The sequence below is a fragment of the Astyanax mexicanus genome, chromosome 16 (genome assembly GCF_023375975.1).
Source record: "Astyanax mexicanus isolate ESR-SI-001 chromosome 16, AstMex3_surface, whole genome shotgun sequence".
Classification (NCBI taxonomy): Eukaryota; Metazoa; Chordata; class Actinopteri; order Characiformes; family Acestrorhamphidae; genus Astyanax; species Astyanax mexicanus.
In genome coordinates this window covers 4,659,267-4,685,217 of record NC_064423.1, presented here as the reverse complement: position 1 = coordinate 4,685,217, position 25,951 = coordinate 4,659,267, and the positions used below count along the sequence as shown (strand labels likewise).

Here is a 25,951-nt window from a genome sequence, read left to right as displayed (position 1 = left end):
TTTGCTGCAGTGCTGTAGATCCTGCTTTGTGCTCATGCCTGAGTGTTTCTCGGGTTCAGACTGTTGCTACAGCACTGATGTTCTTCCCAGACACCAGCGAAAGGGAAAACAGCTCCGGCTTTTATGAGCTTTTAAGTTTTCCATGCTGAGGAATGTTCTGAAACAGCCGTGTCAGTCCGGCTCATGTTGGGTCAGCAGAGGAACGTGAGCTCACCTTTAATCTTTAGTCTTTTTTTTTTTCTTCGTTCCACTACAATGAGGCCACTGTTTGTGCTATTTTCCACTTGTTTTGAGTCAGTTTACTCCTGTAATTAACACCATTAAAACTGAACTCAGCTAAATTAGTTACTGAATATCCCAGACACCAAGTCTTTGGTTTCGGGTTTAGATTTTAACTCTCATTCCTGAAAGACTTTTAAAGATTTAAAGCGACGGTCTGTAAGTTAATGGTGAGAATATTGGTGTTACTGTATTGAGCATTCTGAAAAATAAGCTCAGTACAGTTATGCTTTCTTTCATCTTTTTAGTTGTTTTTTTATCTTTAATTTAATTTAATTCTTAAATTCTTTGGTGTAACAATGTGTGATCAAGCAGATGTATCCCTCTCATCCATAACACTATCTATCTATTATTTGCTGTGCATGTTAGTTTGAGGGAGTTTAATTACTCATTTTATCACACAGAATAAATAATTCTGTACTCAGTAACAATTTTAGACTTGTCTGGAGGTAAAGAGGAACTTTTCTCTGAGCTGTGGATCGATTGTGTGATTCCATTTGTCTCTTTTCTGAGTGAATAATTGCTGTTTGCTGTAGTTTTTCTATTTTCCTCGGATAAAAAACACTGATACAATGAGGAACAGCAGCAGGAGCTCCTCAGATAAAGTGCTGTTCTCATTTCTCTCCAGGCAAGACAGAGTGAGATGAGCGTTTGCTCATCTCAGGAAGGGGAAGCTTACAGTGTGTTAGCCTGTTATGCTAAATGGCTAGCATGAGCTAGTGAGCTCTGCAGTATGGCGGTATGTGAAAAGTTCTTAAATTCTTTGGTGTAACAATGTGTGATCAAGGAGATGTAGCTAATGTATTAGTGCGAAAGTCGTCAAGGCTGGAAAAGATCCCAGGACCTACCAGACACCCTGTTTTTAGAATACGCTTATTGGATTTGCAAGCAGGATAGCAGAAACACACTGATACCATTTGTTATAATTCCTTCATTTCTTAAAGTGTTTATTTTTTTCTTTGCTTAGTTGAGTATTTCTGGCTTCTCATAATGTGGATTAAAACATTACTCTATAAATATTCACTATTCACTGTGTACCTGTAACTCTACCTCTTCACTACTTTACTTTAACTGATGCTCTCAAACACTTTATTAAGAGACAAGAAATTCAAGTAATTAACTCTTGATGAGTTCAGCACAGCTGTTAACTGAAAGCCTGAATTTCAGGTGACTTTACCTCATAAAGCTGACTGAAAAGAATCCAGTCAAAGCAAGCAAGAGGTGCTACTTTGAAGAATCTAAAATATAAACCCTTTTTCTAGTTTGTTTAACACTTTTGTCACAAAATATGTATGTATTGCAGATTTTGTTAGTTTTTTTTTTTTCTTAATATTGTGCAGCACTGGTTTAAAGGGCTGTTAATAACGTTGCTAAAGACTCATTTTTATTCATTGGCTTTTAACCAAATTTAAGACTTTGTTCTTGTTTTATTTATTTATTTATTTATTTATTATTTATTTTATTTCTGTTTTTATTATTTTATTTTGTTTAACATTTACTTTACTTAGCTCATAGATTTATCTAAAACCATTTTTTTATTGATACCTATATTTTAATTTGTCTTATTGTTTCTAGTATTTTGTTTTATCCTATAATTTGCTATGTACAGCACTTTGTTGCAGCTGTTGTTGTTTTTAAAGTGCTCTATAAATAAAGTTGAGTTGAGTTGAGTTAATAATTATGCTTTGGGCCACATTATGTCCTCTGCTCTGTGTGTCAGGCTTTGTGGGGAGGGGTGAGCATTCCTTGTGCTATGGCTCCTGGTGTTTTTATGTGTGTGTGTGTGTGTGTGTGAGACCATGTGAGAGGGTAGAGGGAGGAAAGGAGCAGCGTCTCTCCGTGTGAAGTTCCCTCTGACGCACTGTGGACCAGAACGCCCCTCGCAGTGATGAATGCTTTGCAGGGTGGGAGAGGAAGGGGAAGCCCCCGGAGCTTCTGGCATTGTTGAGGATATTTGTGTAAACCATGGCATTTTGTTCCGCGGCTTCTGAGAAAGCTGTAGAAAGGTCTCGTCGGAGGTGAGCTGCTGCTGGGGAGCGCTGGGGAACATCAGGAGAGGGGAACGAACCCAGGACTGCTGTTGGGACCGGTCGGCCTGGGACGTTCTCCACCATGGGGTCTATAATGTGTAAGTCGGAGCTGTTTTAGCCTTTATGTCTCAGCTGGAGTGACCCAGGAGACACTGTGGAACTCTCCTCTTATGGACTCTTGTTATGTGTGTGTGCCTCTGTCTCATTTTTGCCTGGAGATCGAAGTAACATTGAGTGATGTGTGTGTGTGGAGACTGTGCTAGACTGCTGTAATCTGTATTATGAATGTGGCGACTTCGCGCTGGGTGGTTTTTTCGCCTATGAATAAGGAGCTCTGTGTGCTTAATAATGCTTAAGACAGAGTAATGTGACCTGAAAAAGATGCCAGTAATTACTCAAGCATTACTGAGCACAGTGGTACAGATCTAGACTCATTAGAAAGCTGGAGGAGGAAGTCAAGTCTTGGGAAGTCCTTTTGGGTAGTCATGATTACAAAATGATTGTTATTTTATATTATATTTCATTTTCAGTTGTATGGTTACGCTGGTTATGTTGATGATTGATGATATAGTAGTATATTGGTTATATATATGTGTGTGTGTGTGTGCGTGCTGGACACACTCTCTTCTCAGGTGTAGAACAGATCAGTAAGTGAAGCCTACGCAGGAGAGGCCCGGCAGGAATTAATAGCTTAATCCTGTACAGTGAGTGACACTCTCCGCTCACCGTCTATCAGCTTTGACCTCCCCCTGCTCTGAATTGACCTCGCTTAAACTAGCCACTGTCACCGTCGCCGCCGCTTATGCTCACTGCCCGTAGCGCAGCGCCATGGACGGGTACAGGACTCTCCCGACCCGCTGCTGCACCTGCGGCTCTCGGGCGCGGGATGCGTCCTACTCCGTGGTGCGAATCTCCGCCGGGGAGATGGAGTCCTACCACCGCTTTCTGGACGCGTGCCACCAGACAGAATCAGTCAGCAGGAGAAGTATGCCTTCCTCACCTCCCATCCTCTCCCATCTTACTCCCCCACCTTACATCCATACATCAGCTGTGGATTATTATTTTTTTATAATATTTGGGAAAAATAAGTCTTGATAAATGATAAATAAGTCCTAGTCTTAGTCTTAGTCTTAGTGTGGACATGGCGTAGTCGTTAAATAGTATTTTTTCTGGTTACGCCGGTTAAGTTAATGATATAATAGAATATTATTTCTATGCAGGTGATATTTTGTTAGCTTACAGCAATTGTGGAATATTCGTTTTTTAAATTAGTTGGGTGAACATAACATATAGAAAGTTGGAGGAAGTCTTGGGAATTTTGTAATCGTAGTGGACATGGTGTTGTTGCTATGTAGTTGTTATTGTCCTTATTATTATTTTACTATCTGTCATAATTTTTCCTTATATGGTTATGAAGGTGGTTTGATGATGTAATAGAATATTATTTCTATGCAGGTGATATTTTGTTAGCTTACAGCAGTTGTGGAATATTAGATTTTTATAATATTTGGGTGAACAAAACATAAAAAGTTGGAGGAGGTCCTATAGAGGGAAAATCGAGTAAAATCGAGGGAAATGCTAACTTGTTCACTAAGTACATGAGATGCATTTTGTTTGTATTGAGTGAGAGGGAAAAAAAAGAGCTAACTTACTACAAACTTATCGTGAATCTCCTTCACCCACGGCTCCAGCATGCATCCAGCTTAATGATGCTTTACTGCCCAGCTTTGGTTACAGAAGCTGTAATTATGTGTATAATAACATAGACCCAACTAATAAATTACTAAATTGGTTGCAAATAATAATAATAATAAAAATTATAATAATAATAAGAAGAATAAGAATAAGAAGAAGAATATATAGTACTACAATACTACTTTATTTAATTAGTGTTCGCAGCCCTAAAAAAACATATATTTGTCTGTGAGTCTTTGCAGTTACTCTGTGATGCTGATGTTGCAGTAAAGAATGTGTAATATCTTGTATTATGGTATACTGGTTGCTTTTTAGTGTTAGAACAATTAAAATGTGTCAATTTGGTCAAATTTATAATGTAACTAAATTTTTGTATTATTATTAATATTATTTATTAGGTTTGCCACAATAATTACATAAATGATCTATTGTAAAATACAGCTCCAGGAAAAATTAAGAGACTACTTCAAAATGATCAGTTTCTCCTATTTTGCTATTTATAGGTATACGTTTGTAAAACAAAATGTTGTTTTATTTAAGCATTTAAATGAGAAAAAGTAAAAAAAAAATGATGCAGAGCTTTCAGACCTCAAATAATGCAAAGAAAACAAGTTCATATTCATTTACAAGGAACAACACTAATGTTTTAACTCAGGAAAACAAAAAAAAAAACCTATATTTGGTGGAATTACCCTGATTTTTAGCTCCACCAGCTTATACAAAAAAAAATAATAATAATAATAATTTATGAGGCACCAAAAGGCACAGTGTCCTAATAATGACCCTTCTCATCGTCTGCTCTGCTGGTCTGCTGGTCTGAGGTGTTGTTGGACTGATAACAGCTCGCTCCACACAGGAGGGATCAGGTGGAAAGGTGAGATAGAGGTGGCTGTATTCATTGCAGATGCGTGTGGGTATTTTGCAGTAGGTTGTATTTATTGTAGGTGTTCTGTATTAAAGCTGAGTGCGGTTGTAAAGTGGGTGTTTTAACCTTGAATTGCCTTCACGCAGAAATGAATGAGCATGCTGAGTCTGTCTATTTCTGGCTCGTCTTTCAGAAAGTAGCTCACAAGGTCAGGTATTACGGCCTGAATCTAATAACCTTTATTTTCTCTTATTTTAAACTCTTACGCTAGCGTGTCTCTGTGGGGAAGCGGTGTGTTGCTGAGCGGATGATTCAGCAGTGTTGTCTGGCTATATCTTATGCCTATAATTTGTCAGTGTTTTTGACAGTTTTATTTTTTATGTATAAATAAATTTCTATTTTTTTATTCCCATTTTCTCCCCAATTTACAAGGGTAATTACTCAACCAATTCATTAGGACTCCCTCTATAACTAGTGATGCCCCAAAAGCAGGACACATGTTAGGTCAGACTCCGCCTCTTTTAGAACTGCTGCTGATGCTGTAGCATTGCAGAGTAGCATCACAGCGCTAACGCTCGCAGAAAAAAAAGCACAGTGACTCGGTTCCGATACTTCTGCTGTTTTTCTCAGCGTCTTGAAAGAAGGAGTTCCTGGAGGTGCTGAACAATAGTTGCATCTTTTTTTCCTTCATGCTGTGAAGCTCCAGCTCATCCCAATTAAATCACCTTAAATCCCCATCTCAGTTCATCAGGTTTAGATCAGGGGATTAATCTGGAGGAATTACACTTTTTTAAACACTGTTTACTACAGAATTATATATGTGTCCATTAACTGTTTTCATGTGTTTAATATTAATCTACAATTTAGAAAATTAATTTAATAAAAGACATAAAGAAAAACGTTGAACAAGAAGGTGTGTTCAAACTTTTAAACTTTTGACTGGTACTGTACATATATATGGATTTATCACAGCAACATTCTGTGATTAGTCGCGGTTAATCATACTTATATTAACAGATTGTATTACCTAAACACAGAGCAGAGCACAGTTTTACTGCCCAACCTTAAAATATATCCATAATGAATTGTATTTATTATTATTTTTTTTAATTGTTTATTTTTTAATACACAAATTTACACAGCACCACACAATATACAATCACACTAAACATTTCTTCCAATATAATCAAAAAGATCCACAAATTATATTTTCCAAGGGGTCAACATTCCACTTCTCATGGAAGAGAGGGAAAAAAAAAAAAAAAAAAATATATATATATATATATATATATATATATATATATACACACACATATAATAATGATAAACAATAAAATAAAATAAAAAAATAAAAAAAGCAGTTGTCAAAGGCAGCAAAATTTATTTATGTAAAAAAAAAAAAATAAAAAAAAAATAATAATAATTATACAATTTCACCTTCATAATGAATTTTAAACACGGTTTGTGAGGCTGATGCTTGTGGTGTGTAATACAGGCCAGGTCGTTTAAACGATCTGTGATAGTGATTTTCCTGCTGTTCTCTCAGCTGCATACACTCTAAAAAACAGAGGTACGATATGAGTACTTTTTTGTACTCAAAAGTACACTCTTCATAATTGTTCCCTCAAAGGTACAATATTGGTCTTTACAGGGTCAGATTTGTTCCCTCTGAAGTACAGAGTCATTCCTAACAGCAGTAAGTACAGATTTGTACCATTTAACTGGCAGCCAAAAAGTACATTCAGTATTCTGTATCACTGCACTGATAAACAGTATATATTTTAATTGCACATTTTTTTATTTGAAAGCCAGACAATTTTGGATCATCAAGTTTTTGAGCCATATTTAGTTAATGATAATCTTTATAATCTTTATAATCTTTACTGCCACACTTTCACTGAAAGGTACTTTTTTGTACCTCAATATAAGGTACAGCCCCAGCGACAAGCTTTATACTCTTTTAAGTACAAATATGTACTTATATTTCTTAGAGTGTAGTGTACTTCATCACAGCACTGTAATGGGTATACAGTATGTCTATTAGACTCTGTGGCATGTTCTTTACATCTCTAGATGTTTCTGGAATCTGAGTGATGTCTGGATTACACATGTGGTCAGTTTAGACTCCAGAGGCCCCAGAGATAACCACAGAAACAGCTCAGCATAATCAGAACCACCTGCCTGAAGTGGGTCAGACACACGTCCACATGTGCTTCGTCTGAACAGGGACGTGAACATAGACGTGAATTTGATCCTATACAGTATTTATACTGCCGACTTCAGCATTAGCTCTTCTTCATTTGTAGTGTGTGTTTGACTTTTATTGGTCTTTTATTGGTTTCGTTTCACCTAGATGTACTAGACTCCACACCCTTTTTATTTATTTATTCATTTATATGTACTGTATAGTGAAATGATCTATCAGACTATGAAGGAACACATAAGGAATCATGTAGTAACTTAAAAACAGTGTTAAACAAACCAAATAAATACTCTGTGTAGAAGCATTTAGCTGCTCTTATCTGGGGAGCTGATTGTTAACTTGTGGTTTCTGAGGCTGGTAAAACTGATGAACTTATCCTGTACAACAGAGGAAACCCTTGCTTCTCCTTTTCTTGGGGTGGTCCTGATGAGGGCCAGTTTCATCCTTTCATTTTTGATGGTCTTTGAGGGGACTTCACTTTAGGATACTTTCCAAGTTTTTAATTTATTTTCTTATTGACTGACCTTTATTTCTTGAAGTCATTTTTTTTTTCTTTACTTAGTTGAGTATTTATTGCGTCTCATAATCTGGATTAGGGGTGGGCGATGTGGCACTAAAATAAGATCACGATATTTCATTATTTTTACGATAATGATATACTTGGCGATATAGGAAAATTTAAATATATATCAGTTTCAGGAATATAGAATAATAGTATAACAGTATAATCATAATTTGGCTAAATAAATAGTACAACATAAAATAATATAATGCAGAATATTTAATGCATGCATATCGTCGCTGTCCAATGAAAAACACTTATCTCCAAAACAGAAAAAACCTTGTAAACTTTCAGTGGAAGTCAATGTAAAAAGAGTTTATTTCAGGTCATTTTGAAGAGTTTCTATTGTTCTACTGGTTTGTCTGTTCAAATTATGTAGTAAACTAAAAATGAACAAAAATGGAGATAAGTGTTTTTCATAGGAGAGCGACGATATAAACTGCTAACTAAAACAATTATACAATAAATACACTTAAACTTCACAGTAAATAATAGACTACTTTTAAGACAGAACATCTCTATTATCACAAAATGGATTCTTAATATCACGATATTTCTGTGTCAAGCTATATATTGTATACGATATAATATTGCCCAGCCCTAATCTGGATTAGAACATTTCTCTATAAATATTGACTATTTACTGTATACCTGTAGCTCTACCTCTTCTCTACTTTACTTTAACTGATGCTCTCAAACTAATATTTTTAACCCTTGTGTGGTGTTCGGGTCTGTGGGACCCGTTTTCATTTTTCATCAAATGATACTAAAAAATATTTTTTCTAACTCAAACTCATTGGCATTGGCTCATTTTTTGTGAAAAACATATATCAAAACACATTTTCGATAAACACACACTGTACACCCCCCCCAACACCCCCCCCCCTACATACAATATACATACAGTATGTTTGGCCAAGGGCTAATAAACATTGCTTCATTTGTAAATTTTGAAACTAAACAAATTTTCTACTCATATCTTGAGTTTAATTCATTTTCTTTTACATTTTATTGAAAAACTAATAAAAAAAAGAGTAGCACTTTTTGAAAGAAATGTTACATAAGAAAGGTAAAGGGCAAATATTAACCATGTAAGCTGTTTATATTGCTTGCAATTTAGGTGAAGCAAGCATGTGTAAAGCATTTTAATGTAAAATTGCTTAATTTTGCTGAATTAAATACAAGTAACAAAGTAAACGAGTAACGGAAATATGAACACCACACAAGGGTTAAGAGACAAGAAATTAAAGTTATTAACATAGTTTGGATGAATTCTCCAATAAAAATGAGTGGGTTCAGAGAGGAGTTGTTATCTTCTGAACTGTGTATCAGATCCAGATGTAAATACCTGGAAATAAAAGTTGAAATATTATTATTATTGAAATAGTATATCAAATATCAAATGTGTTCAGTCTACAACAGAAATAATAGGATTGGCCTCATTGTTACAATACTTTCGGAAGGGACTGTATATTGCTTTGCTTACAGTATTGCAATATGTCACAATATATTGTATCATAAGCCCAGTATTGTGATATGTATTGTATCACAAAGTTATTGTGCAGACACATCTTATATTTAAGAGTTTTTACTTTAGAATTCACTTCATTCATTTAATTATTTTTTTTATTTTTTTGTATTTCTTGTTGTTACCTACAGTATATAATAGTGTGAATGCTGCCCTCCAGATAAAGTGTGAGTGTGAGTTGTGTGTGTATGGCAGAGACCATGAGTGAGTGAGTGAGTGAGTGGATCCTTCTCTCTGCCCACATATGCTTTTATTTCTTGGGGGGTGGGGATGGAGGCTGGAGGGATGCTTGGCCTACTTCTGGCTTGCAATTACGTTCCCTGAGAAGCATGAAATGTTGAATTCCTATTTGTGTACAGCAGTGCTTTGATAAGGCCTGTCCTCTGCTACGTTCTAGGTTTCTGACTACTACCAAATGTGATTAGCGTCACAAGGCTTTGATTTTTCATACAGTTTTATTTTCAGCAATTGTGCCGCCATGGGGCTAAGTGAATTGTCCCCTGAACTCTTTTCCTGAGACCTGCTAGCTCAGCTTGAAGTGTGATATCAAAGCCCAGGCAGGAAGGCATGCCAAACTGATAATGGCGTTTTAACCCTTGTGTGGTGTTCATATTTTTGTTACTCGTTTACTTTGTTACTTGTATTTAATTCAGCAAAATTAAGCATTTTTAAGCAATTTTACATGAAAATGCTTTACACATGCTTGCTTCACCTAAATTGCAAGCAATATAAACAGCTTACATGGTTAATATTTGCCCTTTACCTTTCTTATGTTACATTTCTTTTAAAAAGTGCTACTCTTTTTTTATTAGTTTTTTAATAAAATGTAAAAGAAAATGAATTAAACTCAAGATATGAGTAGAAAATTTGTTTAGTTTCAATTTTACAAATGAAGCAATGTTTATTAGCCCTTGGCCAAACATACTGTATGTAATATAAATGTGTAGGGGGGGGGGGGTGTACAGTGTGTGTTTATCGAAAATGTGTTTTGATATATGTTTTTCACAAAAAATGAGCCAATGCCAATGAGTTTGAGTTAGAAAAAATATTTCTTTAGTATCATTTGATGAAAAATGAAAACGGGTCCCACAGACCCGAACACCACACAAGGGTTAACTGATGCTCTCAAAATAACATTTTTAATCAAAGCATTATCAGAGCCATTTAAATTAGTAAAAAAATAATAGTATACTGATAGAATACTGAGATTTTTATTCTCTGTTGGGCCTTAAGTTTAGCACTTAGTCTAGTCCAGTCCTCTGTACAAACCAGCTCCAGCTCTGTAATATTAGTGTGTTTCCTCTCATGAACTGCTGCTTTAGCTCCGCCCACAACATTTCTACTCAGTAAAGGTTAGAACTTTACCTTGGTCCTGTTACAAAACATTAACTTTATTCTTCTTTAGCTATTCCTTGGTAGATCGAGTTGTGTGCTTAGGGTCGTTGTCTTGTTGCATGACCCACTCTCATTCTCTTGAGATTCAGCTCACAAACACGTCCCAACATTTTACTTTTACAGACTTTGCTGGTATAATACAGAACTTATTGTTTCATCAATAACTAATGGCTAGTTTTCCTGCCCTTAGATCAGGGGTGTCCAAACTACGGCCCGTGGGCCATTTGTGGCCCGTTTCCTTTTATGGAGCGGCCCGCGAAGTATTTCAGAACTAGAATGAAAGTTGGCCCGCTGTTAAGCAGGTTTTTATAATGTGAAATTCAAAGTTTGAAAGTGTCAGAAACGGGCCAAAGAGTCGGAGAGAGTGCACATTTCTAGCGCAGAAAAACGGGCAAAAGAGTCTAAAAGCGAAGAGAGTGCTCATTTCTAGAGCAGAAAAACGGGGCAAAGAGTCTAAAAGCGAAGAGAGTGCTCATTTCTAGAGCAGAAAAACGGGGCAAAGAGTCTAAAAGTTGTCGTAATTAAGGAGTTTAATATTAAGAGACATCATGAAATTAAACATCAATTTGAAAAATCTTAGTTTACACAACACTGTCAAAGATAAAGACAGTAAGTCAAGTAAAATGGTGTGTAAATGAAATAATCAGGAAAAAAGTATTATTTAAAGTGGTATATTTCATTATTTGTTTTATTACAGAGTCTGTGGCCCGTGACTTCAAATATATTTCTCCTTCTGGCCCCTTAGATGAAAGTGGTTTAAAACATGATACTACCAAATGGATTGTTTTTCTTTCTCCAAACATACGCTTTTCATTTCAACCAAAAAGCTCAATTTTTGTCTCATTCGCCCACAAAACATAGTTTCAAAAGCCTTTTGTTTTCTATGTGGCTTTCTCTTTGTAAAAATGTCATGCCCATCATTGTTTTTAGCGCTTTCTTAATATTTCTTGATTTATATTCATAAATTTTTTTATTTAACATTAGCTAATGTGAGAGTGGCCTTCAGTTGCTTAGAAGTTCCTTTGGGTTCCTTTGGTCCCTTGCAGACTTTTACACACCTTGGTCTTGATGTGAACTTTGTTGGTGAACACTCCTGGAGTAGCTTTTCCAGCCTGATAAGCATCTGCAGTTCTTCTCTTTAGTTGTGAAGTGAAATCTGTGATTTTTGGAGTATAAAGCATTAACAGTAGGTTTGCATTGTTAAAACATCAATTTTGGGTGGCAAGTGGTCCAACGGTCTAAGCGCTGGCTTGAATCCCGGTCATGCAGCTTGCCATCATCTGCCATCACCCTGAAAGAGTACAATTGGCCTTGCTCTCTCTGTTTGGGTACAGTAGATGGCTTTCTCTCTTTCCCCTCATCACTCCTAGGGTGATGTGGATCAGCACAAGGCTGCGTCTGTGAGCTGATGTATCAGAACCGTGTCGCTGCGCTTTCCTCCGAGCGTTACTCTGTGATGCTACTCGGCAATGCTGCAGCAACAGCAGCAGTTTAAAAAGAGGCGGAGTCTGACTTCACATGTATCAGAGGAGGTGTGTGCTAGTCTTCATAACCCTCCTGGTGTTGTGGAATCACTAGTGATAGGGGATATACAGCTGAGTAGCAGCTAAATGGTGGGAAAAATAGGAGAAAATTAGAAATAAAATATAAAAAAGCAGTGTTTGGTGAGTGTTTGGTGAGCGGTGTAGAATGTGAAGCTCGGGGGAAAGAAAGTCAACGTTGTCCCACATGGGTCTGAGACAGGAGGCATCATGAGACAGCCTGCCCCACCATGTGCTTTGTGTTTTTTTTGGCTGTAATAGTCACATGTTGATGGTGGGTGCTCTTAAACTGTGGCTCAGCAGATGCTGAGGGACGAGCTTTGTTCGGGTCTCCTCCTCCTTCAGGGCTGTTCATTAACAAGCTACTCCTGACCATTAGCTAGTTTTACTGACCAGGTTCTCCCCTGGGTGTGAACTTCTCACCCTCAGAGAGCACATGAAGGAAATCAGTGCAGAGACGAGTTTAAGAGTTCACTTTAGGATTTCGACACAAAGTGACAGGGCCTAAAGAAGCATTAGTTCATCTTAAAATCTCAATCTCTCAAAGGTCTTAAAAAACTTGATTCATTTTAAATGCTCAATCTCTCAAAGGTTTTTTTAAAAAACTCAATTTGTTTTAAAATCTCAATCTTTCAAAGGTCTTAAAACCCCTTAATGCCTTTTAAAGTCTCAGTCACTCAAAGGTTTTTAAAAAGCCTTGGTTCATCTTAAAATCTCAATCTCTCAACGGTTTAAAAAAAAAACTCAATTCCTTTTAAATTCTCAATCTCTCAAAGGTTTAAAAAAAACTAATTTCCTCTTAAAATCTCAATCTCTCAAAGGTTTTAAAAAAGCCTTGGTTCATCGTAAAATGACAATCTTTTAAAGGTTTTAAAAAAAACTTCATTTTAAAATCTCAATTTCTCAAAGGTCTTAAAAAAAATAAATTCATCTTAAAATCTCAATCTCTCAAAGGTTTTTAAAAAACTTAATTTATTTAAAAATCTCAATCTCTCAAAGGTCTTAAAAAGCCTTAATTTATCTTAAAATCTCAATCTTTCAAAGGTTTTAAAAAAAAAACTCAATTCATCTTAAAATCTCAATCTCTCAAAGGTCTTAAAAAACTCTATTCATTTTAAAAATCTCAATCTCTCAAAGGTTTTAAAAAAAGCCTTGGTTCATCTTAAAATCTCAATCTCTAAAAGGTTTTAAAAAAGGCCTTGATTCATCTTAAAATCTCAATCTCTCAAAGGTTTTAAAAAAAGCCTTGGTTCATCTTAAAATCTCAATCTCTAAAAGGTTTTAAAAAAGGCCTTGATTCATCTTAAAATCTCAATCTCTCAACGGTTAAAAAAAAAAACTCAATTCCTTTTAAATTCTCAATCTCTCAAAGGTCTTAAAAAAACTGTTCATTTTAAAAATCTCAATCCCTCAAGGGTTTTTAAAAACATCAATTCATTTTAAAATCTTAATCTCTCAAAGGTTTTAAAAAAACTCAATTTATTTTAAAATCTCAATCTCTCAAAGGTCTTAAAAAACGTTACTTCTTCTTATTCTGAAAATGTCTCAAATGTTTAAAAAGCCTTAATTTATGTTAAAATCTCAATCTTTCAAATATCTTAAAAAGCCTTAATTCCTTTTAAAATCTCAATCTCTCAAAGGTCTTAAATAAGATTTTGTGGGAAAACAAAACTGCACTGACTTTAGACTTGATAATAAAACACAGTGGATCAACACCAGCAGATGACATGTCTCTCCATTAAACCATCACTGATTGGTGGAAACTTCACACTAGACCTCAAGCAGTTTGGACTGTGTGTCTCTCCACTCTTCCTCCAGACTCTGCTCCCTTGATTTACAAATGAAATGTAAAATTTACTGATGATCAGTGATGGTTTGGAGAGACATGTCTGTCATCTGCTGGTGTTGATCCACTTTGTTTTATTATCAAGTCTAAAGTCAGTGCAGTTTTGTTTTCCCACAAAATCTTACAGCACTTCATATCTTACAGCTTCTCTCTGCTGATAACTTAATACTTCTGTTGTGCTTTAAAAAGTCTTAAATTTTATTACCCCACACCAGCAGATACCCTGCGTGAGCTCAGGGACATCACCGAGGTTAACTTTGGCTGTCTTGGCTGGATGTTACATAACAGCTGGGTGTGACACAAGCATGCATTGTCTTGTCAGGGGTCTGAGTTGTTGTTCTTAATGATTAGACTAAACAATTTAATAACAAATACACAAGTTGGATTAGTGTAATTGTTTAGACTGCAAGAGTTGTAACAGCAATTTAGACCTATGTTATTAACAACAGAATTCTAATAAGTTTAAATTAAATAAGATAAGCACATTAGGGTAACACTTTCCATAACCTATACTCTATAACCACATTCATAACATAATATAATGCATTAATAAGGCATTATAAACATGGCTATAAATATTTATAAAAATGCATAACCCATTATAGCCATGTTTATTAAGCATTATAACTTGTAATCATAATACATTATAGGCTGTGCTTATAATATAAAATGCTAAAACAGTGTATATCTGTCGTTAATAACGGAGGGTATGGTTTTAGTCATAATGCATAATACTGCAAGCTGGGACAGTTTCTTGGTATTGATGTATAACATGTTATAAACACAGCTATTGATGCATTATAATCACAGTTCATGATACATAATAAACATGGCTATGATGAATTATACATTTTATAAACATATATAGCCATGTAAATAATGCCTTATGAATGCATTATAATGTGCTATGAGTACGTTTATAGAGTCTTATAGAGATGACATTTATAGAAAGTGTTACCCACATTAGCTGCAGAGTTTTAGAAGTAGCTGAACTCTGCGTGTGCTGTAAGAATCTCAGTTATTTAAAAAAAAAAACTTTAACCTTTAAAAAATTATCTAATTTTTGTGTTAATGTATCTTCAACCTAGAAGTGCTAGGTTGTTAACTTTAAAAAGTATTCTTATCTAGTTTTCTACAGGTTAGAGTCAAAACATACATTAAAGTAGATGCTGCTCAGTAAAAGTCCGGATAAATACCAAGTGCTAAGTTAGGAACTCTGTGAATGGATTGGTCTTTAGTCTGTATTGGAACACAGAGAGTGAATCTGCTGTTTAGACTCTTAGGGCCCTATTTTAGTGATCTATAGCACACCAGTCAATTGCACTTTTTTATACATTTAGGGCGTGTCGGTGTGTGTTTGCAAAAAAATAAGCCTTGTGCAGAACAAAGCACACAAAAGACATGTACTAATTATCTTAATTAATCACAAGTGTGTTTTTGGACATAATGTGAAATAAACCAATAAATGTTTTACTTCTCATTCCCTTTAAGAAGCAGGTGAGCTCTGACTTTGGCACATTCGTATCTTAACTGCGCAGTGCTTTTGTGCGTCTCAGTAGAGACAGATACTGAGCTGCTCGTTCACGGTGTGAAGATACACCAGCAGCTCAATTAAGGGAACAGAAATGTTATTTTTATTCTTTATTCTGTATATTGTCAATGTAAAAGCTGGATTTGTGTCCATATGTGCGTGGCACCCCTACATGGCTAAGGTATGATTAAGCGGCTGACTGGGTTTTAAATAAGTCAGTGGCGCACCTGTATTTCCTGCTGCCAAGATAGAAACACACCAGATATTTACCTGGACAAAGATCACTTTCAGACATAGAGGTCTAGAGCTGGGAGATGTATTGATATTTTATTATTTAGTGATTAGTTTTTTAATCATATACAAAATATGTTTTTTAAGCATATGGAAATAATTTGCACTCTTTAAAGGGTAGATATTATTATATTATTTTTACACACGTTAGATCTTGCCAGTTTTTCTCCTTTCCAAGATTGAGCCATTTAAGGGCTCTGTCACTTTTATGCAAATAAACTGTTGCTGGCCATGCCTCATGTACATGCTGAGTGTTCACTACATGTTAGTGATGACAGAAACAACCTAGTTTATTCTTACCTGTGAAAGAAGCACAAAACTCTCCCTCTTCTGCTGATTTGCCACAAACTGTAGGTACAGATCCCTCACTCAGACGAAGTCTGCTGGCTAATCCTGCTATGTGCTGTTTGAGGTTCTCAACCAGCAGATTGATCTAGTGTTTCTTCAACTGATTTAGTGGCAGGTAAGGGGTGGTGCAGGGTGGTTCTATGCAGGTTTCCTTGTTGTGACATCACAATAAGGAAGCATCTAAATGGCTTATACCAGCATAAGATTCCTGACACCAAACGCTTATAGCTAATTCTCAGAAAACAGATGGATGTTTTTTTGCACTAGGAGTTTCAAGGGCAGTTGAGACCCAAGCAGAAATACAAAAGCAAATTGAATGTTACATCCCGTTACGTAACAACAGGTCTATAGGCTTTCTGTCAGTTGTGTGCTTCTGTCAGAGTAGAACCGTTGTCTGAAATCTGATATCTGATGTTCTGTTGAATCCCTCTGTTTTGTGAGGCAGTGTAGACGGAAGGAAGGAAAGCGTCTCACAATGCCTGAAGCCCGGAGTGCCGGTGTTTTGGGAAATACTTCCTCTAGGATCATAAACAGTGTTGTTCTCCCAGGCAGCTGCTGGAGCACATGCTCCAGACACAGTGCCCCTGTGGGAGGGATCGGATCGGTAGGTGGTGGGCGGGATCGGTAGGTGGTGGAGGGTGGGGACGGGCGCACGCAGCACGTGAATGTGATTTGAAATCCTGCCAAATCCAGAAGAACTGGTACTTTGACTTCCTTTCTGCTTTAAAATAATGTGCTTATCCTCCCCTTTCCTCTCCTCTGCTGCACATGCTGGAAAGTCAGGCTGAAGGTCTGCTGTTGTTTTGACCCCCCCCCACCATCTTTTCCAGCATGAGGCAAGGGCTGGTGCACTGCCCGCTTTTCTCCCTCGCTTCTGATAGGCCGGCCGTGGCAGCCCCCGGAAAGAGGCAGCCTTGTGAGAGCAGACTGCTGCTGGAGGAAAAACACGCTAACAGCAGGAAAAAGTGACCAAAGCCCTTCAGACGCTTCCCACAAATATGCGTCTGCTGCCAGCGCTCCGGCACAGCTGCCGGCTCCCACAGCAAGACTGAGCGACGGGAGAGAGAGGGGGAGAGAAAGAGAGAGTCAAAGAGAAAGAGAGAGAGAGAGAGCAGGATGAAGACAGGAGAGAAAACTTCACAAGTTTATCCTGGCAAACCCTTATGCCTTTCCTCCAGCTTGATTTGACGTTCTTGGTTTGGTGGTGGATCTGAGCTGCTGGGCTCTGCAGTCCGGACATCATGCTCAAACGGCCCAGACAAGTTATAGGTAAGAGGGTTTAAAGCCCTGCTGGTTCGCTGACATCCAGAACTGGGCAGAACTCTTGGATTTTGTGCAAGTAGAGAAAAGATATCTGAGGTTCTGCTGCTAAGCTGTAGCCTTGCAGTCTTCAGATAGTGGTGAATACCTCAGGCTTGTTTCGTTTATTTTGGCCGTTTGTTTTGGCCGAGTTGATCTTATATATTTGTAGAATGTGTAAAACTAACGCGCCTCTGGGAGGAAGCAAAGAGGTTTAACACCACTAACTGGATACCCCTCTAGAGGGATTTTTCAAATCACAAGACAGGGGTTATGATTCAATATACCATGATATACTGCTGTTTAAAACACATTTTAGTATGAAAACACACCATAATATTTATCCAATAAATAATTTTACAACACTGATATCCAGTGCTCAGGGTTTGACAGATTTGGCGTTCTGGTGCTGAATCTGAGCTGCTGGGCTCTCCACTCTGGACATCATGCTTAAACGGCCCAGACCGGTTATAGGTAAGAGGGTTTAAAGCCCTGCTGGTTCGCTGACGTGCAGAACTGGGCAGAAATCTTGTATTTTGTGCAAGTAGAGAAGTAGAGGGGAGATCTTGAGGTTCTGTATCTAAGCTGTAGATTTTCAGTCTTCAGTTAGTGGTGAAGACTGCAATATGTGAGTTGATCTCACATATTTGTAGAATGTGTAAAACTAACGCACCTCTGGGATGAAGCAAATGGTTTAACACCACTAACTGGATACCCCTCTAGAGTGATTTTACAAATCACAATACAGGGGTTATGATTAAATATACCACGGTTTACTGCTGTTTAAAACAAATAACAGAAAAGTGTACAGAAAAGTTATCCAATCAGAACAGTGGGATCTAACAACAGAATACAACACTAACACTATATAACGCTAAACCAGAACCTGAAAATGTCTTTACATGTAAACCTGAAAAAAAAAATTATACTGTGCTTTTGAAAATCAATCCAGTATTGCAAAACGAATTATTGGGACGCGATGCAACATCAGTAGCAAAATTTTCTAACACCCCTAGCTCTAAACCTTATGTTGTGTGATGGTGTGTGTGTGTTCATTGAATATCTGAATATCATTTGCTCTTTGCCGTTTCTGAGGCTGATCTTACATATGTGTAGAATGTGTAAAACTAACATGCCTCTGGGAGGGAGCAAAGTAATTTACACCACTAATTGTATACCCCCTCTGGAGTCACAGGAGTTATAATTCAAAAGCCCTGCTGGTTTGCTGACGTCCAGAACTGGGCATTGCTTTGGTGTTTTGTGCAAGTCGAGGCAGAAATCAAGGACGTGGATTTCTCTGGAGATCTCGAGGCTCTGCAGCTCAGCTGTAGCTCTGCAGTCTGTAGTGAATACCGCAGGGACAAGTGTCTTGATTGTTCTGTAGTTTTGAGTGGGAGGTGTGCTGCTTGTGCCCGGAGTGTTTTGGAACTGTGATCTTGGACCAACATTGACTAGCAACACAACTCTACACTCTTGTATGTAATTTTCCAGAGTTTCCACTAAATATGGGGCACTGTTACTTTGTGGGAAATACTATAAGCGCTTTCTTTTCTTTCTTACTCTCTGGCCTTGCTATATAGTACCATTAGAACAGTGGTTCTCAATCCTGATGCTGGAGTACTCCTGTTCTGGAGGTTTTAGAGTTTATACCAGGGGTGTCTAAACTACGGCCCGCGGGCCATTTGCGGCCTGTTTCCTTTTTTGGAGCGGCCCGCAAGGTATTTTAGAAATAGAATGAAAGTTGGCCCGCAGGTTTTTATAATGTGAGATTCAAAGTTTGAACGCTTGGTGTCAGAAACGGGCAAAAGAGTCTAAAAGCGGAGAGAGTGCGCATTTCTAGCACAGAAAAACGGACCAAAGAGTCTAAAAGTTGCCGTAATTAAGGAGTTTAATATTAAGAGACATCGTGAAATTAAACATCAATTTGAAAAATCTTAGTTTACACAACACTGTCAAAGATAAAGATAGTAAGTCAAGTAAAATGGTGTGTAAATGAAAGTAATCAGGAAAATGTATTATTTAAAGTGGTATATTTCATTATTTGTTTTATTACAGAGTCTGTGGCCCGTGACTTTTTTTTACTTTATGCAAATGAGAAGCGAGTTTCGCTGGGCGGTAGCCAATCAGCGCCACACACACCACAGGCAGAACGACAGAGTGAGAAAACGGAGGACAGGCTGAAGATCCCCTTTGTAAGAGACAGAGACAGAGGAGCAGCTGGTCCTGAACTGGATGTTTTAGCAGGGTTCACCGGCCGATAAAAAAATAACAGCGTCTCGTTCATACACAGCACTGAACTACAACTCTGCACACTCTTGCTGGAGGAAGATAAACTGCTTGCTCTTTTAGGCGACACGCCCCAAAGCGGCGAGAGAAAGGCGGAGAAAGCGAACAAGAAAAGTTACATCGTTTTAAATGAACAATGTCAGAATTAAACCCTTCTCAGTAGTTTACCGGTTTGGGTCCACATTGGACAACGTCCGCCTATTAATGACCCCTAAACTAAATGATTCTGACTAAGATGAACTGGATGTGTTACAGCAGGGAAACACACTAATTGAAGCAGCTCCAGAGAGGAGAACCACTGCATTAGAGCATTGCCAGTAGTTAGTGTGCTGCAGTAGCTGTGATTAGAATGTAATACAATACCTTTCAAATTCAATGTGTTTCTTTTTCTCGTTTTTTTTTTCTCATCCTACGTTGTAAATTAGTATGGAAGTTATTCAGTGTTAAACAAACCAAATAAAAAAAATACTCTGTGAAGCATTTAGGTGCTCTTGTTACATATGAGAGGGGGGATGGGCGTAAGTGCAGAATAATAATTTTATTAAATAAACAAACTAAAACACACTAACAAACAAACAAAATAAACCAAAGTTACACTGAATATAAAACTAAAGAAGACTAAACTTGAAAACAGCATGAGACATAAGACATGAGACCTGAAACAAACCTGACCACAGACAGCAAACAAACCAACTAAAGACTAGACAAGGGAGACTTGAAACAAAGGGGAACAGGAAACTGAAAACACCTGAGGGTCAATCATGAGGGGGCGGGGTTACAAATAACTGATGACAGGGCGGGGCTAGGGCGGAAACACAACAGTAGCACATGGCTGGGAAACACATGACAGGTAAACAGAGGGCAGGAGCACAAGAGACCAAATGAGGGAGAAACACAAGACAGACCTGGGCTAAGGTGTGACAGCTCTTATCTGTGGAGCTGTTAACCTGTGGTTTCTAAAGCTGGTAACTCTTATGAATTCATCCTGTACAACAGAGGAAACTCTTGCTTTTCCGTTCCTACTGCAATCCTGATGAGCCAGTTTCATCATAATGATTTTGATGGTCTTTGCAACTGCACTTGAGGATACTTTCAAAGTTCTTGAACTTTTTTAGATTAATCGATCTTCATTTATTTTTAAAGTCATTTTTCTTTACTTATTTGAGTAGTTTTTTGCCATAATATGAATTAAAACATTACTCTATAAATATTCACTATTTACTGTGTACCTGTAACTCTACCTCTTCACTACTTTACTTTAACTGATGCTCTCAAACACTTTATTAAGAGACAAGAAATTCAAGTAATTAACTCTTGATGAGTTCAGCACAGCTGTTAACTGAAAGACTGAATTTCTGGTGACTCTACCTGGATATAGATAAGTATTTCTTATTCATTTCCCCCACCCCGCCGCCGGCCGACAGTTACATAGATAAATATTACAATAACTACATATTCTCTGTCCTGACTTTGTTATATTAACTTAATACACATCAACAGCCAACAAATACAACAGCTACAAACTACAAAAGTATACAATAGACCCAACAATCAATGCTTAATTTGCCTACAAGTACAACCGTTCAACAAAGATCACTCATTAGTATGTCTACAGTACCAGAGCCAGAGCAGCCAAAACAATAAGTACACACAAAAACTCACCAGTCAGGCGGCCTTTTACTGTGAAATAGTTTCACATTGAAGGACAGCTTTTAAAAAGGCTTTTTAATATAATATGACACAATATCTGTCTCATTTACAGCTGCAATTCCATGATAGTTAGATAACTATTAAATTAATCCAGCATGAGCTCCGTTTATGACTAAGCAACTCGTAACACCTTCAACACAGCGCTGCTGAGAAGGGGTTAGACAGCCATGGCCCCGCCCCCGTGGTGAAAATTTTTCATTAATCTGATTGGTTAGATTGTCCTGCGACTTTGACTTTACTAATAGATTCATTACTACACCCTTCCCAAAATCAGGAGAAGGGGCACGCAGACACGTTTTGATTGGTTAAAACCGCTGTCAATCAGATAAGTGTCCGGTAGCAACTAAAAAACACAGACTAATGCTTTGAATTCGTTGCTGTTTTTTTTATTTTAGTTAATTTATAAAATAAATTCTTACACTTACAATAGCTATGATATATATATATATCCTGATTAAAAATGATGTAATTATTTACATGCATTTATTGTCACCCCTTCTCTGAAGGGTTAGAAGGGCCTCACTGCACACCACTGGGTTGCAGAGTGTTGTTTGCAGTAGCTGGGGGTAGATGAAGGTCAGTGTCACTGTCAGTAGGTGAGATGTCTGTCTGGGTCTGGAACTCAGCCCAGGTGCAGTGGAGACAGATGGCACTGTGTGAGGTGAGCTTTGGCCTGTGGTGAACTGTGGTGTGTCTGTTCTGCCAGTTAATCCCTCCACACGCTTCTCACCTGCTAAAGCTGTTATAAGCCTCGCACAAAAGAATAGCTTTATGAAATGCAGCACATCACAACATTGAAAGAATTGCAATTACATTATTACATTACATTACATTACATTACATTTGGCAGACGCTTTTGTCCAAAGCGACTTACAATAGTCAAGTACAATGTAAAATAAGTTTAAAGGTAAAACATCTTTGGATAGGGATAAAAGGAGGTCAAAGGGGAATAATAGGATAGAGGAGTGAAGGAGAGGAAGAAGGAAATGAGGTTAGAAGTAGTTAGTGTGTTAGAGGTGTTAAGAGAGTAAGTGCTCTTTGAAGAGCTCTGTCTTCAGGAGTTTATTAAAGATAGTGAGAGATTCTCCTGATCTGGTAGTGGAAGGTAGTTAGTTAGAGGTGTTAAGAGAGTAAGTGCTCTTTGAAGAGCTCTGTCTTCAGGAGTTTCTTAAAGATAGCGAGAGATTCTCCTGATCTGGTAGTAGAAGGTAGTTTGTTCCACCATTGGGGAACTCTGTATGAGAACAGTCTGGATTGCTTTGTGTGAATGTTTGTTTGGTAAAGCGAGGCGACGTTCATTGGAGGAGCGCAGCGGCCGGGAGGTAGCGTAAGCTTTCAGGAGTGAGTGCAGGTAGGAAGGAGCTGTTCTGTCATCACCTTGTAGGCGATTGTAAGAGCTTTGAATTTGATGCGAGCATCAACTGGTAGCCAATGGAGCTCAATGAGCAGCGGGGTGACATGTGCCCGTTTTGGCTGGTTGAAGACCAGACGTGCTGCTGCGTTCTGGATCATCTGGAGTGGTTTTACTACACAGGCCGGGAGGCCAGTTAGCAGGGCATTGCAGTAGTCGAGGCGTGAGATGACGACCGCTTGCACCAGGAGTTGGGTGGCCTGTTGCGTCAAGAACGGTCGAATTTTTCGGATGTTATAGAGCGCGAAGCGGCAGGATCGAGCAACCGAGGCCACATGGTGCGTGAAGGAGAGCTGGTCATCAACCAGAATACCCAGGTTCCTAGCAACCTTTGTCGGTGAGAGAGAGAGAGAGTCGATACTTATAGAGAAGTTGTGTTGAAAAGATGGTTTTGCTGGTAAAAGATGGTTTTGCTGGTATTATGTATTACATTACATAATACCAGCATTATGTAATATTGGGGGAGTATGTGGTTGATATTAATGCTGACATAATGCAACATATAGTGATATATTGATACATATTGATATATTTAAGACCAGAGGTGGAAAAAGTACTGAAAAATTGTAATTAAGTAAAAGTAACTTTACTTTGCTGAAATTCTACTCAAGTAAAAGTAAAAGTACCATCTAAAAATCTACTCGAGTAAAAGTAAAAAAGACTCAATTTAAAATTGACTTTGAGTAAAAGTTACATAGTTACTTTTATTTATTTGATGTAAAAAAGTAAAAATCATAAATTAAATCTTTTTAATTAATTATTAATTAATTAACTGACCTTTCAGGCAGTATTTGTTCAGACCACCCATAAAACATTTTCAAGAACAAGTGGCATAGGTTTCTATGATCCATTTTTTTCATATTGGTGACTATAAACTGTATTTTTATAGTTTTATAGTTCATTATTATTTTTTAACTATTTACATGTTTTTTTTTTTACATCCAAGCAAATTGTTTAGCGTCTCTCCCGCTATCCGTAATAAACACTGCTGGTGGAAAAGTTCAGCTGCGCTGCCATGGAGAACAAAACTCAATTGTTTTTTAATTCAGACAATTTTTTTTTTCACCAGCATTTCATTATTTACTCAGTAATAGGGAGTTTTCCAATGTAGCAAAGTAAATTACCTGTCAAAATGTACTTGAGTAAAAGTAAAATCACCTATTTTAAAAAATACTTACTAAAAAATAAAATTACTCCTAAAATCTACTCAATTACAGTAATGTGAGTAAATGTAATTCATTACTTTCCACCTCTGTTTAAAACAAACTATAAAAAGGACCATATCATAATACACTGCCTAAACAAAGTAAGTAAGTAAGTTGGGGTTGATGCTGCAGTTGGTCTGCAGGTTTAGGTTCAGCAACAGTATGTGCTAAAAAAATGAGGTCAGCTGACTACCTGAATATACTGAATATAGACCAGGTTATTCCATCAATGAGGCGGGAATTGTGAAAGAGTTCGGGGTTCTGGGAACATGAGATCATCATTTTCACACATGGATTGAGAGAGTTCACCACAGAGTCCAGATCTTAACCTCATTGAGAATCTTTGGGATGTGCTGGATGGAGAAGAGCTGCTTTGTGCAGTGGTCAGACTCTACCATCATCAATGCTGCTGCAAGATCTTGGTGAAAAATAAATCCAGCAACAATGGATTGAAATAAACCTTGTTAAACTGCAGAAGCTTATTGAAACAATACCACAGAGAATGCAGCGTGCCGTAAACAAAGCTAAAGACGGTCCAACCAAATATAAGAGTGTGTGACCTTTTTTTTAGGTGGTGACTTTTTTTAGTCTAGTCCAGAGGTCACTAATAGGCGGACCGCGGTCCGGGTCCGGACCCAGACGTTGTCCAATCCGGACCCAAAACGATAAACTACTGAGAAGGATTTAATTCCTCGCTCGCAGGCGCGCTCTCTGCTCCCAAAACAACCCTACCTCAAAACTAAGGCAACCCCCAGGGGACAAAAAGCATTGGCAACTTTCAGTTTTACCCACAACATAATAAAGTCTGATACAGTAATAATATTAAATAAAATAAAACTGCTGTCTCCATATATTGTATGATTTGTCATTTATGTAAATATCATGACAGGCAGGCGCAAATCTAATATAAATAAAATTAAATAGAATAAAAAAAATAGCATTTTGAAACAAAGTTAACATGCAGATTTACATTAATAGACTCGATATGTTCAGGGTGTTTCCATTTATTTTATGATAGGTTGATAATGTAATTATTGTGACAGGCCTATTTAAAACAATACATATCGTTAAAATATACTAGTATGTGTAATTTGTTTTGTCTTTCAGTTGTTGATGATATGAAACACTGACAGAAACACTAGGCTTCTTCAGTAAACAGTATATAATACTGAATCATAACGCAAGTTAAAAATGGCGACGGTCCAGACCATGGCAAATTTTTCTCTAACTTGTACTGAATTCTAATTAAATACCCCTGACCTAGTCTAGTCTATCGCTATCGGGCGCCATTACAAGCGCTAACCCTTGCTTAGCACTGCTAATCATGGCTAGTGCTGCTGCTTATTAGAAGAGAAACATGGTGGCACCCTTGTTCCTTACTGTTGTTGCGTAAAAATGTGCCTTATGTATGAAAATAGACCAGAAATTAGACGTTTTTTGGATAGTACATCTTACAATACCGTGCACATTTTAGTCTGTAAAATATGGCAATTTGGGGTTTGTAATGTTCCTGACAGCTGAGGGCTGGGAAGACCCACGTGCATTTGCTTATTTCTTCTATTCTTTTAGGCCACACCCTCTTACATGTAACCTCTTTGAAACTGTAGTTTTCTGAAGGTGCTGGGAGGGGGGTGGGCGATTGTTCTTATACAGTGGGATTAGACCAGCCACTGTGATCTTCCCCTCAGGCCTCTACAGCCTGCTGCTGTAACTCAGCGGCGTGTCAACGGCCACGACCCCAGGGCTCTGAGATAACATCAACAATTCACATGCTGTTTGACGCACATTGTCTTTCCTTTGGAACATGCCTCTGGATGTGTGTGTGTGTGTGTGTGTGTCTGTGTCGGTGTGTGTGTGCCTTGTAAAGTTTTATTACTGTACTTGATCAAAATTGATTTGTTATTTGATTTGGTAATGTCATTTATG

General features: G+C 37.6%; 2 protein-coding genes across 12 annotated transcripts in view; one reads left to right on the top strand and one right to left on the bottom strand.

Annotated features, from left to right (window-relative positions):
- The window catches only part of mcf2l2 (MCF.2 cell line derived transforming sequence-like 2), a 177,962-nt gene that overhangs the window by 14,873 nt on the left and 137,138 nt on the right, over positions 1-25,951 (top strand). The window contains exon 1 of one of the 11 annotated variants that reach the window (XM_049465739.1): positions 2,101-2,407. The exons of 8 other annotated variants lie outside the window; for them this stretch is intronic. In XM_049465739.1, the coding sequence (XP_049321696.1) occupies positions 2,392-2,407 (16 nt within the window). In that variant the 5' untranslated portion in view covers positions 2,101-2,391. Of the gene's footprint in view, positions 1-2,100; positions 2,408-2,921; positions 3,295-16,986; positions 17,384-25,951 lie in introns of those variants that run through there. 2 more of the 11 variants (XM_049465745.1, XM_049465738.1) reach the window with 2 other exon arrangements.
- Positions 1-25,951, bottom strand: part of ncbp2 (nuclear cap binding protein subunit 2) — a 231,614-nt gene that overhangs the window by 74,474 nt on the left and 131,189 nt on the right. The window lies entirely within an intron of this gene.